The sequence below is a fragment of the Parambassis ranga genome, chromosome 13 (genome assembly GCF_900634625.1).
Source record: "Parambassis ranga chromosome 13, fParRan2.1, whole genome shotgun sequence".
Classification (NCBI taxonomy): Eukaryota; Metazoa; Chordata; class Actinopteri; family Ambassidae; genus Parambassis; species Parambassis ranga.
In genome coordinates, this window is record NC_041033.1 from 7,019,981 (window position 1) to 7,040,152 (window position 20,172).

Below are 20,172 nucleotides of genomic sequence, written 5' to 3' on the forward strand. Positions count from 1 at the left end.
GGGAGATGTTAAAAGATACACACATAAATGGTGTTATTAATAGGTTATTAATCTCATTAATAACAAATTAAGTTTAATGTTTCCATTGTAGTGGCTCTCCGGGAGGATCCCTGAGGGGAGAATAATAGTCGATTTCCTGTTATTCCCCTTTCTAAAACAATAGGGAAGAGGACAAGACTGAACTTTAACTCCAACTGTAACATCTTAGTGGATACATTTGTGATTGTGTATTCAGATGTAATGTAAATGTTAGGTGTCTCTATGCCACCTAAATCTCTGGTTTTGCTTCTGTTATGTTCTCACCTAATTAAACAACTTCTTCAGTGCTTGGAGACCGGCCCATCAGAGAAAACCGCCCTTCAGAAACCAGAAACTGTTTGGCTGAGCAAGCTCAAATAACGAAACTGATGCCGGAAGGCAGCGCAGGCACAGCAGGTTCCTAAAAACCACTTCTGGTAAAACAGGCAAGAGAGGGAAGCTGACTCAATGCACAGTCAGTAAACATTACACTCCCTTATGGAAATGTGACAGGTCAGCTGCACAGGACAAAGTCAGGCTTCCTAAAAGGAACTGTGACAAACGTGATTCATCCACAGCTCTGTGTCTTTGTGAGGTATCAAAGTGTTAGGTTTCACACTTCTTTACAAGAATACAGTCTGCTTAAAACATGACTAAAATGTCTCAGCTAATCTCATGTTTAACATAGATTAGGCTTGTATTTAGCTTTCATGGCTTAAAGTAACTGAGCAGATTTGCTCCTGTGTGTCATATCATGCTAGTTTCTTCTTCACCTACTGTCGAAGTGCAGTGTGTGTGTCCATGTGTAATTTGATACACTTTTCAAGCTGCATGGCTCATTCCTATCTCTCAGTGAACCCTGTCCTCATAGTCCCTCTGCTCCTGGATTGGACAGTATCTCTTTCATTATAGCATCTGCTGACCACAGGCCCCTGTAGGCCCTATGTCTGATACCCGGACAGCTTTGGTTCATTACTGGGTTAAAATCCACTCTTTGTGGTTCAGATGCTGTCATAGTACTGGAAAGGAAACATGTGACCAGGTAGTATCAGGCCAATCTGGGTGTGGTGTTTAGTGTGTAAACTTGTTTTATACCTTTATTGTGCTATGATCTTGAATCCATGTGTTTTACTTGCAGTGGTGTATTTATTGCTATGTAATTTAAGTGAATCAAAAAGCTCTAACTGGCTTTTTCCATCACTGGTTGTAGTTAGCTTTGAAGGTTATAGATGTAATGCCTTCCAGTTTGGTTTTATTAGGTTACTTCCGGGACCCTGAGGGACCCGTGCAGCTTCTCTCGGTCACCACCAGACGACTCTCTCCCTCCTGTCTGTGCTGCGAAGCCCCGCCTCTGACAGGTTACGGGGCGGGGCCTGGCTGTGCGCGGAGCCGGGAGGCAGAGAGCAGGCAGGCGGGCAGAGCGTCTCTCGCCACAGCTGTGCTCCGCTCTTTGTCGGTCTGTGCTCTCCCCCTGCGCGTTTCTATCCGGTAGAAGGATACAAAGAAGAGGGACAGACGGCATGAAATAGAGACAGAGCATGAGAGCGACGGGGGCGGCAGCAGAGGGACACGAGCACCGGACTACAGACTAGTCCAGACACGGATACTCTTATCTCCAGACTGGATACGGAGCTTCGCCGATGTACGCTCTGGATTTTACCCACCAAAGAGAGTCGAGACTGGGGGGAGAGGGGCGGACTTTATCTCGCAGGTAGGGTTTTGTCTTCCTCGGCGTCAGAGATATCCAAAGAGGGTGGTCGCCTTTCTGTAGATCGGCTGCTCTTTAAACCTTCACCCTGCAGTTTCTAAAAGCGCACCGTGCGTAAAGCTCGGGCTCTGACAAAGAAGTGTTTCTAAGCTGTTGTAGCAACATGGTGAAATAAAGCTCCAGGCTTGTCTTTTGTCGTTGCTCCGCTGCAGTGCTGCCGTATGAGTGTGTGTGTGTATGTGTGTCTCTCTGCGTGTGTGTGTGTGTGCGTAACTGTAGCCTACGTGCAAACTTGCTCGGGCAGCGATGTGTAAGAGGCACGTAGACGGCAGAGGCCGCGTATCGGACTCCCGTGATCAAAATATATAGTCCCGGGAGAGAGAGGGGTTTTGTTACAGTCCTGATTTTATCGCTCCTGTTCGGATACGCAGCTGTAATTGCGGGCATGACGTTATAGCCAGAAAGTAGAGACACACGAATTAAGGAAAAGCAGAAAGACACTGTGCAAATATAATGTGACCCTTTTGTGTGATTAATCTGAGGTTGGTGCTTAAATTCCCTGCAGCAGGATTAGGTAATATTTTTCCGCTTCAGTTAGTGGCTGCGCTAAACTGCGTCTGCTTCAGTGTAACAGCCTGTTCCTGTAAAATTCCCAGTGTCTGATGTTCCTGTTACACATGCATGCAGGTCATTCTGGGATCAGTTTTGTCAGATAGGGTTGAACGGGTTTCGTTTCAACACAGCGAAGGTTTTCCTTCCTAGGAAAGGAAAGACGAGTTTTCACAGTTATTTTATAGCATGCATAATAGCTCTACCCACCAACCTATTAATCATTGCTTTATGCGCCAGGATGACTTCACCTTGGAAAATAAGATTATAGGATTATAGGTGTTATCTTTGATGACTACCTCTTTCTCTGTCTTTCTCTTTCTTCTCTCAGGTCTGTCGGGGTTTAGGAGGGGGGATCATGGATAAAACTTTGCACATTCTCCAGAAATCCTCAGACGGTGTACCGGCTGGGATCTCCCTGGATGTGAGTTTAAATATGGACGAAGGCGAGGACTTCACGGAACAGCGGATCGTGGGTCTCTCGGACAAAATACCTTTGGTGAAACCTTATTTCAAGAAGAAGCAGAGGAAATTGAATGCCAAATGCCTCCACCGTGCCCTGGAGGATCCTATACTGACCACTTTGCTGAACACGGACTCACTGGTCTCTGGGGATGGGGTGTTTGTTCCCCGGAACCAGCAGGGCCGGACACCGGGCAATCTGTGCACAGCGGCTGTGGTGAAACAGAACTGTATGAGTCAGGTGTGCCTCAAAGACCCGGCAGCTGCTGAAGATGCCACAGCTGGGGCCGGAGTAGCGGGACTGATGACCCAGGACGTTGATGTGGAAATAGCCGATACTACTGCGGAGCTGGAGGAGACAGAGCGGCGAGGGGAGCGACCCAAGATCACAGACTCTACCCCCGACTGCTTTCAGCTGAAACCTGGCCTGAGGGCTGCAGGGAGCACAGTGACAATAACGTCCCCCAGCAGGGATATACCTCCCATAGTTGCATCCCAAGCTCCTCACCAGGAGGGGGCCATCAAAAGCAATGACCTCCTAACCTCTGGGGCTAAAAATCTGCCGGTGAAAGACTGTACTGGAATCCAGGACCCCCATCCCCTCCTGCTGCAGCCTGACAAAGGAGTGCTATTTCAGGATAAAAGCGAAGAGGCCTCCCTGGATCTGGTTTTTGAGCTGCTCACCCAGCTCCAGTATCACACGCACCAGTCAGACTCGGTGGACATCTGTGTGGATTTCCTCCAAGGACAATGCGTTTATGGCAACGACTGCGCTCACCACCACACAGTCCTGCCCTACCACTGGCAGATCCGCAGGAGCAGCAGTCAGACGTGGCAGAGCATAGCAGATGACTCCCAGGAACAGCTGGAGAGACTGTACTGCAACCCTGACAATGAGCAAGTCAGGCTCAAGTTTCAGTAAGTACCCCCACTGCACTGTGCAACCTGTAGTCTGTATGATCATATACTGTGTATACTGCCTGCCCTCTGGAGGACCCAGCTGCAGAGGGAAGCTGTGTTTCAGATTTGGATCTCTGCCATCTGTGTCGGAGGGTAGGGGTGCATTTCTAATTCAATTCAATCACTTCAAAACAGGAACTGAAGCCACACTTCATGCATTAGTGGAAGAACGTCATCCTTAAACATTTATGTGTTTGTTTCATAATGCTTTCACAATACAAGTGGACTGTGTCATTGCAGAACACTTCCCAGATTCTGCCAGAAATCCACAATAGAGGAAAGTACAGTACACTGCAGTTTGTGTTGTAAGCACTGCTGAACAGACTGCTGTGTGGTAAATTGATAGGTGTTTGTGACATGGCAACAATACTGCAGTAAGCTGATAGGCTGCCTGTGAATGATAAGCTACTTCTGGTTCGATTGTTAGAAACAGTAAACTTAAGCCTGAGTTTCCTTTTTGGTTTCACCACTGCCTAAAAAACTGAAAGCTTTGACTGTTACAGCTGCTCAGTATATGTGTGGCTGATGGACTGTAGCCAGATGAATCTGCCTGTGTCAGTTTCACAGCTCAGTATTTTTTATGCAGGTGTTTAATGTGTCGTAGGTAATGTTTGAACAGCCCTTGTGCCCTAGTGTAGGCATGGCACCCTCCATCTCTCAGCCCTCTTTAATATTGGTTCCTGTATTTTCTCTGGTTTTGAACTTAGCCCTGTGATTGGCTGGAGCTCCTTCCAAACCAGACTTCACAGTGCTCATAGCAGAAAGCTGTGAACTTTCATGACCCTCAGTTGCCTTGTGCGGTCAGTGACACAGACGCGCTTGGCAGCTTCTCTCCTTCCCTCGGTCATAGACATGCACATTACTGTGTACATTCACACCCACATGCACACACACACAGAGCTTGGCACGCAGATGCTCGCACGAAACGGCTGCACAAGGAAGCTAAGTGGCTTGCAGGGCTCACACGCACGCCTTTTAGCAGACAGAGATAAACCTCTCTTTCACTCTCTCACACACCCAATAGATACACACATACACACGTACACACTCATGCAAGCACTTGGCATGCCCTGGTGGGGTGACATAAAGGAGCGTGTCCTGCTTTCTGTGAAACTCAGTGCAAGCAAATCTACCCCACACACAATGAGTATGCAATAATTTGTTGACGTTTTGGTGCTGCTTACATTCCAATTTACAATAAGTGAATGAGTGAAAACAATTCCTAAGTGTGTCTTTGACGTGTTGACTCAAGTCTTCACCTGAAACTTTATGCAAAGTTAGTGCACATTGCTCCACAAGCAGGATATGCACCTGATGGTGTCAACCCAGATTCTTCAGAGGCCTTCAGAGTGTGTTACACTCAGGTCAGACAGGACCATCTGGCTCTCTGTACTGAATTTAACAACATCACAATCATTTCAGGAGTAAAATAAGCACATATTTGGCATTATTATGACAATGATAATGGTGTTCTATTACGTCAACTACTTTTCATCTAGTTTGTGTGATACATGTAATGTTGACACTGTCTTATAAAGGGACAGTTCCCCAGAAAATAAAAATATCCTTAGATTCCTGCATTGAGGTCTGTTGTATTCATCTAGATTATGTTGTGTTGTGTTGTGTTACGTGAGTTGCGTGTTTTTATAAGGCAGTTGGATGGGACTTGGCTTGGAGTGTTAAAAACTACTCGATGGTAATGTCTCTTTACCGAAATCACGACCCGGCTACACAACAAACTCCACAGACCTTGTGGTGAGCAATTTAGTGAGGAACTTTTTTTTCTCCAAAACTACACTCAATGACCAAAATTGCAAAGAAACCTCTATGGCCTCATACCAAAACAATCTAGATGGATAAATTGCACACAATTGGGCCACAGGAAAAATTCAAACTTTTTTTGGTGGACTGTCCCTTTAAATGAGACACATTATTAACAAAATATTGCTAGAAACGTATTATATAAATACACTTTTTTACTCTTAATAGGCAGGTCTGTAGCTTTCATGATAATTTTTTTCTTTGCACAGTCTCAGAAATGTGCCTGTAAACATGTTTTTTTAAGCCTGGCAGTGAAAACAGGTCTGACTGTTTGTGAATGGTAGAGTGAAAATGACGTAAAACATTTTCATTCCTGAAACACATGACCTGTCTGTTTTGCGTGTTCAGCTATTCATCCTCAGTGGGTAAACACTGGGCCATTTCAGGTTTGGGTATTTACACCACAGTGTCAGGGCTGTAAATAGGTGTTTTTATGGCCTTTCTCTGTTATTAGAGTGTTTTTTTGACGATGAAAGAGGATCACAACCCTAGGAAAGTCGATAAACTGCGCAGTGTTCACACTTTTCTGGTTTTCCGGCACTCGGTTTAAACCATTTACTCAAAGCTTTGTGCTGCGCTCGTTGTGTGTGAGAGCTCCTTTTGATACTTTTTTTTCTTTAGAGACACCACCCAGCCTGTCTTTTCATGCACGCACGTACACACACACAGAGCAAAGGCATCGCCGTGGTTACTAGACCCAAATGATAACATCGTTAGCGATATAAAGAGCAGCAGATGACTTAACAAAGCTCTGCTGTCGATATAGCAACGCAGGCCTGCTTTGCCATTTGGTGTGTGCAGCAGGAAAGGAGTGGATCGAAAGAAATTGTATGATCGTTGTGTATCTGCATTTGATTATGCGCGGCTGTGTGTGCGCATGTGAGGGTGTGTTCATGCGCTGAGCTGTTCCCATATGTGTATGATCCATAGTGCAGGTTAATCCCATCCATATGATAAGCAGGAATGGAAGTCTGACTAATCCGCCTTAGTCATGAACTCAGCAATAAGGAGGACTGTCACAGTCATCGCTTCTAAAAGTTATACTGTAATAATCCTCCGCTGTAATGTGTGTGAGCGTATCCATGTTTAATTCTTCTTGGCTGATTTTGATTTCGTGTCATTTATTATTTACAGGAAAACAGAAATTCTCAACCAGATCTCCCATAATTAGGTCAATTTCCTGTAATGTCTGCATGAGAGGGGGACTTGAAAACATCTCAGGAAATTTTTTACATAACCATGACAAAGCACACACTGTGTGTGTGTGAGCAATGGAGACAGACTCTTTTGTCAGCCAGGTGATAAAAGCCTTGCTTGTCATTAACTGACATAAAGAGTCACTGAGCACCAGGGACAGAGCGACCTGACACCAAGGTGTGTGTTTGTGTGTCTTTGTGTTTATATTGCAGGGGATAATCAGAGTAAATGTGACCACTCTCTGTGTGTGGGTGTGTGTCCGTGCATGCGTGTGTGAGGCTATAATGTGTCAGACAGATCATGCCATGAATCAGAAGGGCGAGGTCTGGGTCGCCCTGCCTCTTATTACTCAGTCTGCCTTATCCCTCCCTCTTTTTTTCTCCCTGTTTTGGCTTTATATTTTCCCTCTGGATTTTTATTTTATCTCCTAAGATCCCTTGTTTTTTTATGTTGATTTTTTTTATTTTTCAATTGTCCCTCTAGGATCTAGAGAGGTGAAAGAGATATGGCGTTTTTTTCACTGGGTTTTGTTCAACCAGCTCTTCTCCTCTGTTGTGTCACTTATTTCTTCACCTCTTTTTATCTCATGTTTTTTGTATCCTCACATGATTTATGCAGCTCTAAAAATTTTTTTGAAAGAGTGGGTTAAAAGACTGAGAGAGGACACCCTGAACTATGAGCTTAATGATGTGAGCAGAGACGGAGATACACTCTTACAGGAACAATCTAGGACATGCAGGAGACAGCAGTGTACACGTTTTCCTGTGTGTGTGGTTGCCATTGTGTTCTTTTGGTAGCTGAAAAAACAGAATCAAATGAAGCACATTTAAATAGATAACATGAAAGTAAGTAGGGCTAACATGAGGAAATAACACTAACCCGTGACATCAAGGTTGTGTGTGTGTGTGTAAAAGAAGCCTTCGTCAGCAGATTTGGTTGACTGACAGACTTATCTAGGCGTGACTGGATGAAGTTTGCATGTGTGTACATGAATCTGTCGAAAGAATGTGTGTGTGTTCAAGGGTGAGCTCTTTTTCTTTTAGTCTGTGACGTTCACAATGGCATGACTGATGCAGGAATGTGGGTCCTTGTATGTGAAGCCGTGAGAAAGTTCTAAGGTGTGTGTGTGAAAGGGGAATTAAAAGCAATTTGGACACTAAGTTTTCTTAACCTTTTTTCATCCAGGGACATTTTTTTGCTGAACATGCTCTTTTATTTTCCACCTCTGATCCACATATTCATGCAGAGCAGGTTTGGTGCATTTTCAGTGACACATGCTTTGCTGGAGGGCCTTCTTCTTTCACCTTTAGCATACTAAAAAGCCTGTACCCTGAAGAAGCTGCTCTATGGATTTGCATTTTCAGTTGACTTTCGTGTGCATTACCTTTAGACAAACTTTGAGCATTTCGGCATGTTTTGCATCTCTATCCAACTTTTTGATTGGCCTCACCGCTGAAAGCACCCATTCTCATTGCACTTAATTTAACTGCTGGAATTTTATTTTTAGAACAGCACAAACTTGTCTGGGAGCGAGGGAGGGAAAAGGAAAATCATTGACTGACCTCTCTGGAGACCTGTCTTTGTCTAAGAGTGTGTGTGTGTGTGTGTCAGAGGGGGTGTGTTACTGTGTGTGTCAGAGTCTGTAAATGTGACAGAGCACTCTGAACTTCCTCATAAAAAACTGCAAGGTTCACACACAGGACTTCTTGTTATCATAACACACTGTTGCAGGCAGAAACTGTTCACTGCTGTTACAGTAAAAGAGAGAGAGAGAGAGAGAGTGTGTGTGTAGGTGCGTAGCATGCACATTTGTTTCAGAGAACAGAGATGTGCGGAGAGACCGAAAGGAGCACTGAAAAAGGGAACAGAGCAGAGATGTGACAGAACAAAGCGAGAGAAAAATTATGAAAATAAAGCACAAGAGAACGAGTTTACTGGAGGTCCAAAAAAAGGAGATGTACTGTTTCTCAGTCAATTTGTTTGTGCTACATTTTCAGCCTTTCTAATCCTTCTGTAGCACCAATTTCCATCATCCTTTCTCCTCTGCTCTCAATGATTTAAATCAAATAAAATGCACATGGGCTGAAAGGCTTTTATGTGATTGAATGCACCGAAAAAAAAAGAAAAAAAAGAAGAAGTTCAGAAAACAGAAAATCATGTGTCCACATCATCTACCTGCTTCATCCTTCTGGTAATCTGGTGATCTGATAATCACAGACTCACTCCTTGGTTGCTGTTTTGTTTCTGCACGTGCTCAGTAAATGAACTTCCTCTTACAGAGATGCACTCACGCTATGACTTAGCAGAAAACCCAGGCTGTAAATATACTGTGTATAACTACCGTTTGTGTCTGTATGTGTTGGTTTTTGGAAAATGACTCAGGGCCTTCCTGACACAAACTGACCAGTAATTGCACTTACAGTATATGAATGGTTATTTACTGTGTACCCCTTCTAATATGAGGTTTCATGGATTCAGGCTGAATAATAAGGAGGTTCACACCAACTCCTACTCAGCTTCTCAACAAACAACACACATTACCAGAAAACACCCCCTGCATCTCACACACACACACACACACACACATTTCCAGACACTTGCACAGCCACACAAATCTAACCTTTGACTTTATCTACTGTTTTTTAAATCAATTAGCCCGTCATGTTTGCAGGCCCCCTGTCAGTCGGCATGTGTTGAGCTATATATGTTGTGTGTGCCTCTGTGTCTGTCTGCCTTCAATGCCGTAGCGTGCCAGTGTATGATGCCTACATTTATGTAATTGGTATGTCTGACCCAGAAAAGGATTTGCCGGAGGCCCTATGGAAAACTAATGCAGAGAGACTGATGCACACACACACACACACATAGTACAGGGTTTTGACCCATGATTGTCGAGACAGAGAGAGGTTAAAGGAGGTTGTATGCACATGATAAGATTGTGTGTTTTCATTATTTATTTACTTGGCAGACTTCAGTGTCATCTGTGCATCTAGTATGAACCTATATGAGGTGGCTAGGTTAGCATAGCAGAAAGGCCAGAAACAGGGGTGGCAGCCCAGCCTAACAGTACACAGAGGTTGTATGAATTGTTTTCATTGTGTCTTTCTATTCCCTGCTTACCTGTGGCTGACACTGACACAATCTGTGAGTCATTCTATAATTTTAGAGTTGGTCATATTGCTCCAGGGCACATGAGTTAAATTAGGGTTCCGTCAGCAGCCACATGTTTGGTCACATGGCTGGTCCTGATGGAAATACAAACTGTGACCATTCAACAACAAGGACACTGCACCACGGCCGCGTGTTAGCCAACCGTGTGATTGTTTATTGCTCTTTTCATGCTGACTGCAGCAGTTAGTTTAATGACTTCAATTTTGCATTTCAGAGGTCGAGTGTTTGCCCTAGACTTTGGGACGATGCGAGTGTGTGACCTGGAGTTTGACTGCGTCCGACGACTGACCACTCCTCCCAACCCTACGACGAATGCTAACCTCACCCCCAGCTCTCACACAGTGTGGAAGTACTACTGCAGAGACAATTTTGGCTGGAGGGAATACTCCGAGGTGAGCCATTTACTGAGTCTGTATGCACGCTCTGTGAACGTGAGGCCAGACACATTAACTTTGTCCACACTGATCAATTGTCTAGCAGCTGTGATGGGATCAATTTTGATGCACATACACACTCATATACACACGCTAAATGCCCTTAGTAGTAGTAGAAATATAGTGTTCGTTATTTATGATCACACATTTTGTTTTTTTGAACCATGGTCACACATTTCATTCTTCCACTGTTGAGATGCTGAACAGTCAACTACAAATTTTTTTTATAAATAAAAATACATTTTTCTTTATGTCATTCTCTTCACAGCCTGTAGTGAAGCTCATCGAGGAGGCAAGTTCGAGGGGGCTTAAGGAGGTGCGATTCATTACGCTCCAGAACCAGTATATCCTCAACATCAGGGAGGGCTTCCAGCAGAACGCGGTCTTCGGGTTCAGACGTCAGATCAAGAAGCGGCCCATGTTCAGGTCCTCTGTGATGCTCACTCCACACCTACAGTAAGTGCACTTTTTTCAATGTGGCATTTCCCTTCATTCAGACAGTTGAGTGTACCCCCTCTCCCCATTTCCATTTGGATGAGCTGCGCCCGCCTCTCAGTGAGCCCTGTCCTCATGTTCCCTCTGCTTCTAGACACAGACAGCCTCTCTTTCATTAGAGTCTGTCCATGTCTGCCAAATGCCGAGCACTGTTCCTGCCAACATAAAGGGTGGGCTAACCAACAAGCTAGTTTTTCAATCATGCTTGTTATTAATAAGGATGCATTGTTTCCAAACAGGCCAGCACTCTCTATGATGGATAACAACCCATCCACATGGGGGTGTTCAGAATTGATTGTTATTAATAGCAAAGGATTATTGTTACCTAGTAGTTAATGGAAAGTTCAACATATTCACTCCTGCTTCCTGTTGTACTTGTTGACAGAGACACGATGATAATTTGACACACAGATTTCACAGTGTCAGGGAAGATTTAGTGTTTTGGACATGAAGCAATGCTGACTAGAGCACAGTCCTCGTTTTTTAACATTTGCAAAGTCACTCACACACAAAGTTGTCTCCTCAGTATGTGACACACTGTCTCCTTGTGGCTCTCTGTGTTCTTTGAGTTCCTGTTTTGAGACATGCAGGTACACACGCAAGCTGGTACACTGTACTCATGTCACAGTCACACTCAAAATCCTCCGAACACCATGCTCACCTTTAATCCGTTCCAGCACTGTAGCACACATTGCAGCCTGAGCCGAACTTGAAACGCATATTAGCACTTGTTACTGCTCAGATTTTTGGCGAGTCAAACAGAGTCACCGGGACACAGGAGTTGTCCTGTGAAGAATAAAGCAGGCCTGAACAGAAAATGAGATAATGAGGCAAAAAGAGAACAGATGAGGGAGAAGACAAGAGAAGGAGAGAGCCAGCAAATAAAGAGAGAGTGAGAGGAAATGGGAAAAAAATCAATGCTCCAAATCCAGTGAACCCTTTACAGCTGAGAAATGCCCACAGAACAAATTTAATTTGTTCTTTCTCACAAGCTCTATCAACTTCCTGTCCTCATAACTGGGATGCGGTCTTCTTTGCAGCACTTACCACGGTCTTATTTTTTTTTCTACAAAATTAAAAACTAGTAAGAGTTTTTTTTCACCGCATTTGCAAAATGTTTCACTTCCTTAACTGGGTTAGCTGCCATAACTGTGTCCTATTAGAACGGACTGTTCCTGCAAGGCCCTGTCAGTCAGAAGAAGACAAAATGGAGAGCAGGAGACGGAGGAGGACACTGAGAGAGGGAGAGAAAATTAGATGGAGGAAGCAGGAGAGAGAGACAGAGAGTTACATAGAGAGCACAGCTGAGGAAGTGAGAGAGGTCTAAATAGTTTCCAGACTGGCTGCACAGCAGAGTAAAGCTGGTGAGTGAAGGAGTGTGAAGCCTTTCTGTGGGGAGCTGGAATGTGGATTGAGGGATTTGTTCGTGGGACTTCCGTTTGTTGTGTGTGCACTTCAATTAATCACTTAAGCTCCTGTCACACTGCATGGAAAACCATCTAGCACTCACAAACATCTGGCTTTTGGAAAGGGAACAATCAGCATTCAGTCATGAGTCAGATGACTTGGCAGCGGTCAGGGGTATTGATCGGCACCAGCTCCGATTGGCCACCCAAATGTAAATAAATGTGCTTGAATAAATCTTTTTTTTAATAGCATAGACATAACTGTGTCTAAAAACCTTACACGCAATATATAGTCCACATATTTGTCCACTAAGCCAGTTTCAGTAAAGGACCATTAATTTTTTAGTTAAATGACTTACATTCATTTTCTAAAATTGAGTCTGAGTGCTGTGTCCTCCCATGTGACCAAAACAGTGTGTGAGTATCAGGAACAATCTGTGCTAGGCTTAGAGGTTGAGGTCATTGCCTTGATTCGCACCCCCCTTTGCGCCGTCCCTGCCTCTCTCTGTCTTTCTCTCTTTTTCTTTCTGTCATCTCTCTCTCTCTCTCTCTCTCTCTCTCTCTCTCTCTCCTGATGTTATTTTCAGCCATCTCCTCTCCCTCTGTCTCTCCCTTGTTATCTGTCCTAATCTTTCTCCTTTCCACTCCTCCTCTCCCAACTCCATCATTCTCTTGTTATCTGTCCCTTTTCATTTCACACTTGTTTTCTGCAGCAGGCTGTCTGTGATCTCTTCAAAGCACACAGGGAATAGAGACATCGATTTCAGGGGGGGGGGGGCAGTAAGGGGAGGGAGATTGAGACTGGACAGACAAGATAAGAGAGAGACGAGGGAGATGAGAAAAACTGTCACACTAACTCGGTCTCTTGACAACACACACACACACACATACCAATCCACACTTTCTCATGGCTAATAGTGCTAACAGCATTTACACTTACAGACCGATAACTTGACAGCAAAACTACTGTTATTGACTCAAATGCCAGATGTAATAAGTTTTTGTCACTTTCATGACAGCTCCACAATTGGCATGTTATTCTCCCCCCTCTCTCTCTCGGTCTCTCTCTCTCTCTTGTTCTCGCTCCTGTCTCTCCCCCTCATTTCGCCTCCCTGTTGTCTTGTTTGGTGTCTGGGTTTCATTTTCGCGTAGTCCTGTTGTTTTGTTTAGTGGGTGATGGCTGTCGGCTGCTGTGGAGCTTCTCCACTCCGCAGGAGTCGGTGATGTCATTGTTGACAGTTGGCGGAGGATTACCTCGAACGTGGAGACGTGTCAGTTCACTGCGGCGAGCACGGCTTAGATTGGAAGCACATGGGAGTGTAGCTGTAGGAAGTTGGAGAGATAGGTAGCACGCTGTGATGTACAGACTGCACTTGATGCGGTTAATAAAGGGGCAAAAGCAAACAGTTACAAGAAGAGATTTTTAATAAAGTGCAGCAATATTTTAGCATAAAACAGGTTTTAACCATTAGCCTCAGTTTTATTGTTTGTTGGTGCTCCCTTCTTTATATTTAAGGATTAAAAACATATGATGGTTTCTAGGAAATTTTTCCATTAAACCTCCTAGAGCAAAAGTGATGTGTATAAATTACTTGTGTTTGCCTGATCTGTCAGCTGATAAAAATCAAGCCGTGTAAAGCGGTAAATATGTTACACAAGTCAGACATCTAATGCTCTCTGTTCTCCTTTTATTTCTAGAACATTGGGCGGCCTCTCGTTATCTCCTCTTCCCTCCTCCTCTTCCTCCTTGTCCTCCTCACCAATGGATCCCTCTCCTTCGCTACCCCTGTCGCCAACAACCACCAACCCGCCTAGCCTTTTTCCAGAAACATGGTTGCCAATGACGATGACCCAGGACTTCCTGCGGGTGCCTGTGTCCCGTGAAGACCGCAGCTACAGGACTGTGTACAGCCTGTTCCACAAGACGGTCTCGGAGACCAAGTTCAGGATCATCAAGATTCAGCGTGTACAGAACCCCTTCCTCTGGGAGAAATACAAAAGGTGAGAGAGAGGTCAAAACAGAACATTTTCCAGTCAGGGTCAGCAAGTTGGCGTTGTTTATTTCTTTTGCATCTGACTTGAACACATGTATGGCATGTTATTGCGTTACTGAAATTGTTGTCAAGGGATTCATTTCAAGACTCAGCTTTTGGGATACGAGCCACACAGATGTATGTCTTATGTGATAATATGCATACACAGTGAAATAAAAGTGGCACCAGAAAAGATTTTTATTCTTTATCTTAATGCAAACCAAGTGGATATCTGCTATTGGGCTGCAGGCAGAAACAGGAATGAGCAATTCTGTACAGCAAACAAATAGTGAATGATATAAGAGGAGGGAAATAAAATAGAAAAACAGCACAAATGGGACCAGCTGTGTGGGACTTCGTGAGAACAACACAGAAGTGGTGTGTGAGCGCAGCAGATGGAGAGATGTTTAGTGATGATGATGTTCCTGTCGTGAACATAGTGGGCTAACCGCTGTGGTTAGAGCAAAGCAGGTCCTATCAGCTGTGACAGTTAAACTCTCCCACACTGACTGGTACCACACGGTTTCACAGTGACTGACAGTGTTGAGTATGAAAGTGATGCCCTATCTGAATGTCAGTTGATTTCCTCTTCCCACACTCGGGTTATGATAGGGAAACCATAGTTGTTTTTTTGTTTCTGTTTGTATGTGTGCATACTAGAATGCAGGCAGTGGTGGTGTGTGTCAGGTCCCAAGCTGTGGGATCTTAGGTCACAGGTTCTCTGGCTCAAAACACTTTCTCCTCTGCATGCCTGATCGATCTGCTCACATCAAACAAGTTGTGTGTGTGTCAAGAAGCTGTTTTCAACCTAGTTTCAGAGGAAATAACGTTGTGAATTCAGGTTTTGAATAGAAATAGCTGAGGAGCCCTGATCTGTTTACTAATTCATCACCTGAGAGATGATCTGTCTTTGTGCATCAGACTGCTCCTCATAAAGAATCAGGACTACAGCACAATCCTTTCCAATACATTGTTTCACTGACAAATCCTATTTCTGCTCCAACAGGAAGAAGGAGTACATGTCGCGCCGTATGTCAGAGATGGACCGGCTGCTGAGTGAACGCCACCTTTTTCACGGCACCTCGGCAGATGTGGTGGAGGGGATCTGCAAGCACAACTTCGACCCACGAGTCTGCGGCAAACATGCCACAATGTTTGGCCAAGGCTCCTACTTCGCCCGCAAGGCTGTCTACTCCCACAACTTTTCCAAGCGCTCACCCAAAGGAGTTCATTGCATGTTTCTGGCCAAAGTCCTCACTGGAAGGTGTGTTTGGGCAGATATTTATTTAATCCATGCTAATAACAAATGTGTTATCTCTGTTTACAAACACAATGTTCTCTTCTAATACTAGCAACCTACGGTGTTTAATTTGTCCTTGTTTCTGTGGTGTAGCTTAGCTACGGCACCGTGCTTTGGTTTGAAGGAAGCTGGAAGGAAAATAGTTTGGAAAATGCTAAATCAAGGCCTTATGTATCCTGGTTTTATTGGGGGTTACATGGTTTAGTGTCCCTAATGAACAGTTTGGTGTGTTTGACAAGTATGTTCCCTCCAGTGCATGCCTCTTTCCTTTTTGACCCTGTCTTTCCCTCACACTCAGAGCTTTCAGAGTGAATTTACAGAACATGTCAGCATTCATTTGGATCACAGACATCCTGAGGTTCTTTTCAACAAAACCATCATTCAGTCATGCTATGCATCATGTTACCCCCCCATCCAATTCCTTAGAATGCGAGTCAAATCTAGAGCCACACATGTAAAACAGCTGATTTGGCTGTACCCATCGTACATCACCGGCTTTGTTAATGCCGCAGCAGACAGTCTGTGGTGTGCCCAAAGGATTGTGCAGCGGTTTGGAAATGTACCGCCCCCCCCCTCCCCCTCCGCTCTCTGAACCTGGGTTCAATCTGTTCCACGTCACAGGCGGAGACATTACTTCCAGACCTGATTTGGAACTGCACGTCTCTACCCACGGCCTTTGTTTGCAGCTGAAAATGTTCTTACTTTAATATGCTTTATGTATGATCCTTGGATGACTGGTACAGACATTGATGGATGACAGGTGTTTGGGGCTCATGCACATGAATTTTTCAGGGAGAAATAACAAACAGGTTACAGTCCAATGCCTCATTTCATATACTTATAGTACATTCCTGCACTTAGCATAGCTTATATATATAACATATAGCATATGCTTATATTATTTAAAGTGTCCTAAAACACACAGGGGAGCAGTCGTCTTGTCATCATTAAAATTAGAAGAGTCTTCTCTTAGCTGGTGAATTATTCTTCTTTCAAATGAACAGTTCAATGAACCAGCACCAGCAGCAGTTGTCTTTAGAGGTACTGCTTTATAGTTGTATGACTGGCTATGATCTTAGCAGCATAAGTAATGTTCTTTCTTCCTCCTTTGTGTATACAGGTATACTGTAGGAAATCCCTCCATGCGGCGACCGCCTCCCATCAACCCTCGCGATCCCTCTAGTGACCTTTATGACTCCTGTGTTGACAACTGGATGGACCCTCAGATCTATGTCATCTTCAATGACGACCAGAGCTACCCTTACTTTATCATTCACTACGAGGAGGTACCCAGCACAGTTGCCGTCTAGATCAGTGTCTGTGTTTGCAAACATTTCTGTACATAGCCTGTTAAGGTGTTGTAGATCGGTGGAATTAACCGTCGCTATTGGAAACATTGGAATTAATCCTCAACCCTTACTAACAGCAGGCTAGGAAGTGTTTGCAAATACTCAGAGATTCATGTCAGTAGTAAGCTGGATCCAACCAGACTGGACTACATTAAGGAACAATAGACTGGATCCAACAGGACGGAACTGGACCAGCAAAGGACAACACTTGTTTCATCCAGATCCAGTGTTCAGACGTGGATGACAACTGAAGACAGCTGCAACTGCATTAGGCGGACCCATATGCTACACTTTGTTATCTATTGTGAACGGGAGCCTAGTGATAATTATCAATAGGCAGCAAAAGGATTTATATCTGCTTTATTGATTTGGATCAGATGCAGGAAAAACCAAATCTAGCCCTCTTTTCTTTTTGACATAGTCATATGGCTGTACATGAACGTGTTTCCACACCAGGACAAACACTGTAGTAGATGTCCTGCCAGTACTGTGAATGACCAATAATACAATTATTCTAAAGGAAGCAGCAACCAAGGATTCAGAGGCTTTCAATAGATGGCCACTCTGACCCTCCTATCATTTTTACACAGATCATAGTGAGTGTTTACCCAGACAGCCCATAGGCCTACATTTTTTTTTTAATCTATGTGCTGCGTGTTTGAATCTTTTAATTTAGTGGACAATAATCTTGTGGCCTCTTCAACCAGACAATGGACATGAGTTTCAGAGGGACTTTTACAAATGGACATCAGCTTACTGTAAACCTCCCGGCAGAGGATTCACATGAAGCTAGTGCTGCTCTTATTTTTTTGGATTTTTTTTTTTTTTTTGTATTTGCGTCCACCACTTTGGTTCCTCTCTGAGGAATTGAAGAGTGCACGGCAGCGCTGTAGCGTTTCATCAGCAGACCCCCCCCCCCCTGAAACTCATCTCTCTTGGACTGCTCTCTTATTCAGAGACAGTAGACTTTGTTTTTTGAGAAACTGTACAGGCGTTCTTTTTGTTTATATTTGAACTGTGTGCCTTTTGTTCATAAAAATGTTTATTTATGTTAGTTTAATGTAACATTGATTAAATAAAGAATCTAAGAGGAGATGACTGAATGGCCATCTTGTGCTGCTTCTTAAATATAGATTTTTAATCATATTTAACATGTTCACTGTTGTCGAGGGAAGAAAATGCTGCAGTAGTATCCTGTTGAGTCTTGGCAATAAATAACTCTACTGGGAGTGGTAGAAACATTACCAGTCAGTGTAGCAGTGAAGCCAACTGCTGACTGAAAGCATGCACACAGCTCTATAAATTTAGCTAATTAGTGTCCTTCAATCTGATATGAAAAGGGCAATTATACTATTGCCCCAAGCAGAATCAATCCGCAGCAGTGTGGTGATGCTTGTCATTACTGACAATAATGAATGCAGTGACCAAAGACTGAAGACCTAAGCATCCTCCTAATTGAATATATTCTAAAACAAGTTGAAAACAGGACTTTAGAGTGAGGATATCATAATCAAATCAGATTTGACATTAATGAAATGGCAGGAGCAGATTATAGTCCACATTCATCAATTCATGTTATCAGTTTACATGGTAACCTCTTAAGAACGAGTATGTATTTGATATAAACTATTGATGTTGAAAGTTCCTACACGTAAAGCAGGGCGGTGAACGTTACACTGGCGCTAAACTCACCTCAGCTGTCAAAGGGAAGAAAACACAACTATGGCGGAATATTTTAAAACAAGACATTGTTCGAAACCAGCTTTCCAAGATGGTTCAGCTCGCATTGAAAGTCACCAAAAAGATGTAAGTGAAAAATCGAATGTATTTTTGACATTGTAAAAATGGAGATGCCTTGCTAGCAAACTTAGCTTAGCTAATGTCCGCTATCGTCGCAAAAGATAAAAGCGCACACCAACAAGTAATGCTGTTAACACAGCTAGAAGGCGACATGTCATCATCATGCCATGTCATCAGCATAGAAAACGTGTTTGAGTGTGTGTGGCACATTCTATTGTTGTGATAGTATTTTTTTTCGTAACAACAGCGTTTATTTGCGTTACACGTGGTGGATGCAGACAGCTGAAAACAGCGACCCCTGTGGTCACACGTGGTACCTAGAGGATAGTTATTGGGAGATTTAACCCAAAATCGCAATGCAAGCCAGAAAAGATGTCTTTAGTTGGCACTTGGTTACTGTTTTTTCTCTCTTCTTAGCTTCCTCTGTAACACTCTCTTCACATGTTATCTGTTATGAGCTCCATACTGAGCTCTCATTCATAGTTGATGATGTGTGACATTGGGCTGTAAAGCGTTACATGCCATGGGTTGTCCATCAATTTAACATACATAGTGGTGCAGATTGTGGGACATTATGGGCTCAGATTGGAAATAATAGAGAAATCAGTGGTTTTAATGTTGCTTTAAGTTAAATTTCTATCATCCTGAATGTGGCTGGATGCCCTCTTACATTTTCAAGTGTCACCACTGGAGTGTCCACAAGCAAAAATCCAATTGCATTGTGTAGGCTCATTTCAAAATAGTTTATCTTTGCATAAAACATGACACAGTTGTGGTTTTAAGGGAGGTTTCTGTGGTAAAAGTGTTTCCGTTGACAGACAAGCAGACTGGGAACTAGTCATGTCCAAGAAACTGTATAACTCCTTGGAAATTCTCTTTGTATGCTTTGATTTATGGGCTTTTGATCAGATGATATCTGCACTGTTAATTACTGAGCTTTGGTTTTTGGGCATCGGACGAGGCAAGTCCAGGCTATCTGTTTCATCCTGTTTACAGTCTTGCTATGCTAAGCTCCCTGTCATCATGCTCCAACTACATTTTTATCCTACAAATGTGAGAGTGCTATCAATCTTCTCATCTAACTCATGACAAGAAGACAAATAAGCATAATTACAGAAATGTCAAACAAAAGACCTCCTGTCAGTGGTTTCAGTGAGAGGTTAGATCATCTGATTATTTGTTCTTGTCTTGGTTCAGTGGTATTAAAATAAGAAGAATTCTCCCATGCTCTGCCCTCTCTCTGTCTGCCACCTCCCCAGCACCCCAACCCCCCATCCCCAGCAGTGTATTATCTAAGCGCCATGTCTAATGCGGTCCAGAGGGAGGCTGGCGAGGGCAGAGATCTATTCCAGCCCATAGACAGCTTACAGGGGGTAAAAAGTAGTAAGCAGTAGCTCAGACCTCCGGCC

The 20,172-nt window shown here is 43.7% G+C and overlaps 1 protein-coding gene across 1 annotated transcript; it reads left to right on the forward strand.

Annotated features, from left to right (window-relative positions):
- The first annotated feature begins 930 nt into the window (after positions 1-930).
- On the forward strand, positions 931-18,066 carry tiparp (TCDD-inducible poly(ADP-ribose) polymerase). The gene is made up of 7 exons (XM_028419104.1): positions 931-1,729; positions 2,667-3,715; positions 10,161-10,338; positions 10,649-10,836; positions 13,980-14,282; positions 15,321-15,578; positions 16,735-18,066. The coding sequence occupies exons 2-7, from the start codon at positions 2,694-2,696 to the stop codon at positions 16,922-16,924; spliced, it is 2,139 nt and encodes a 712-aa protein (XP_028274905.1). The 5' UTR covers positions 931-1,729; positions 2,667-2,693; the 3' UTR covers positions 16,925-18,066.
- The last annotated feature ends 2,106 nt before the right edge of the window (positions 18,067-20,172 follow it).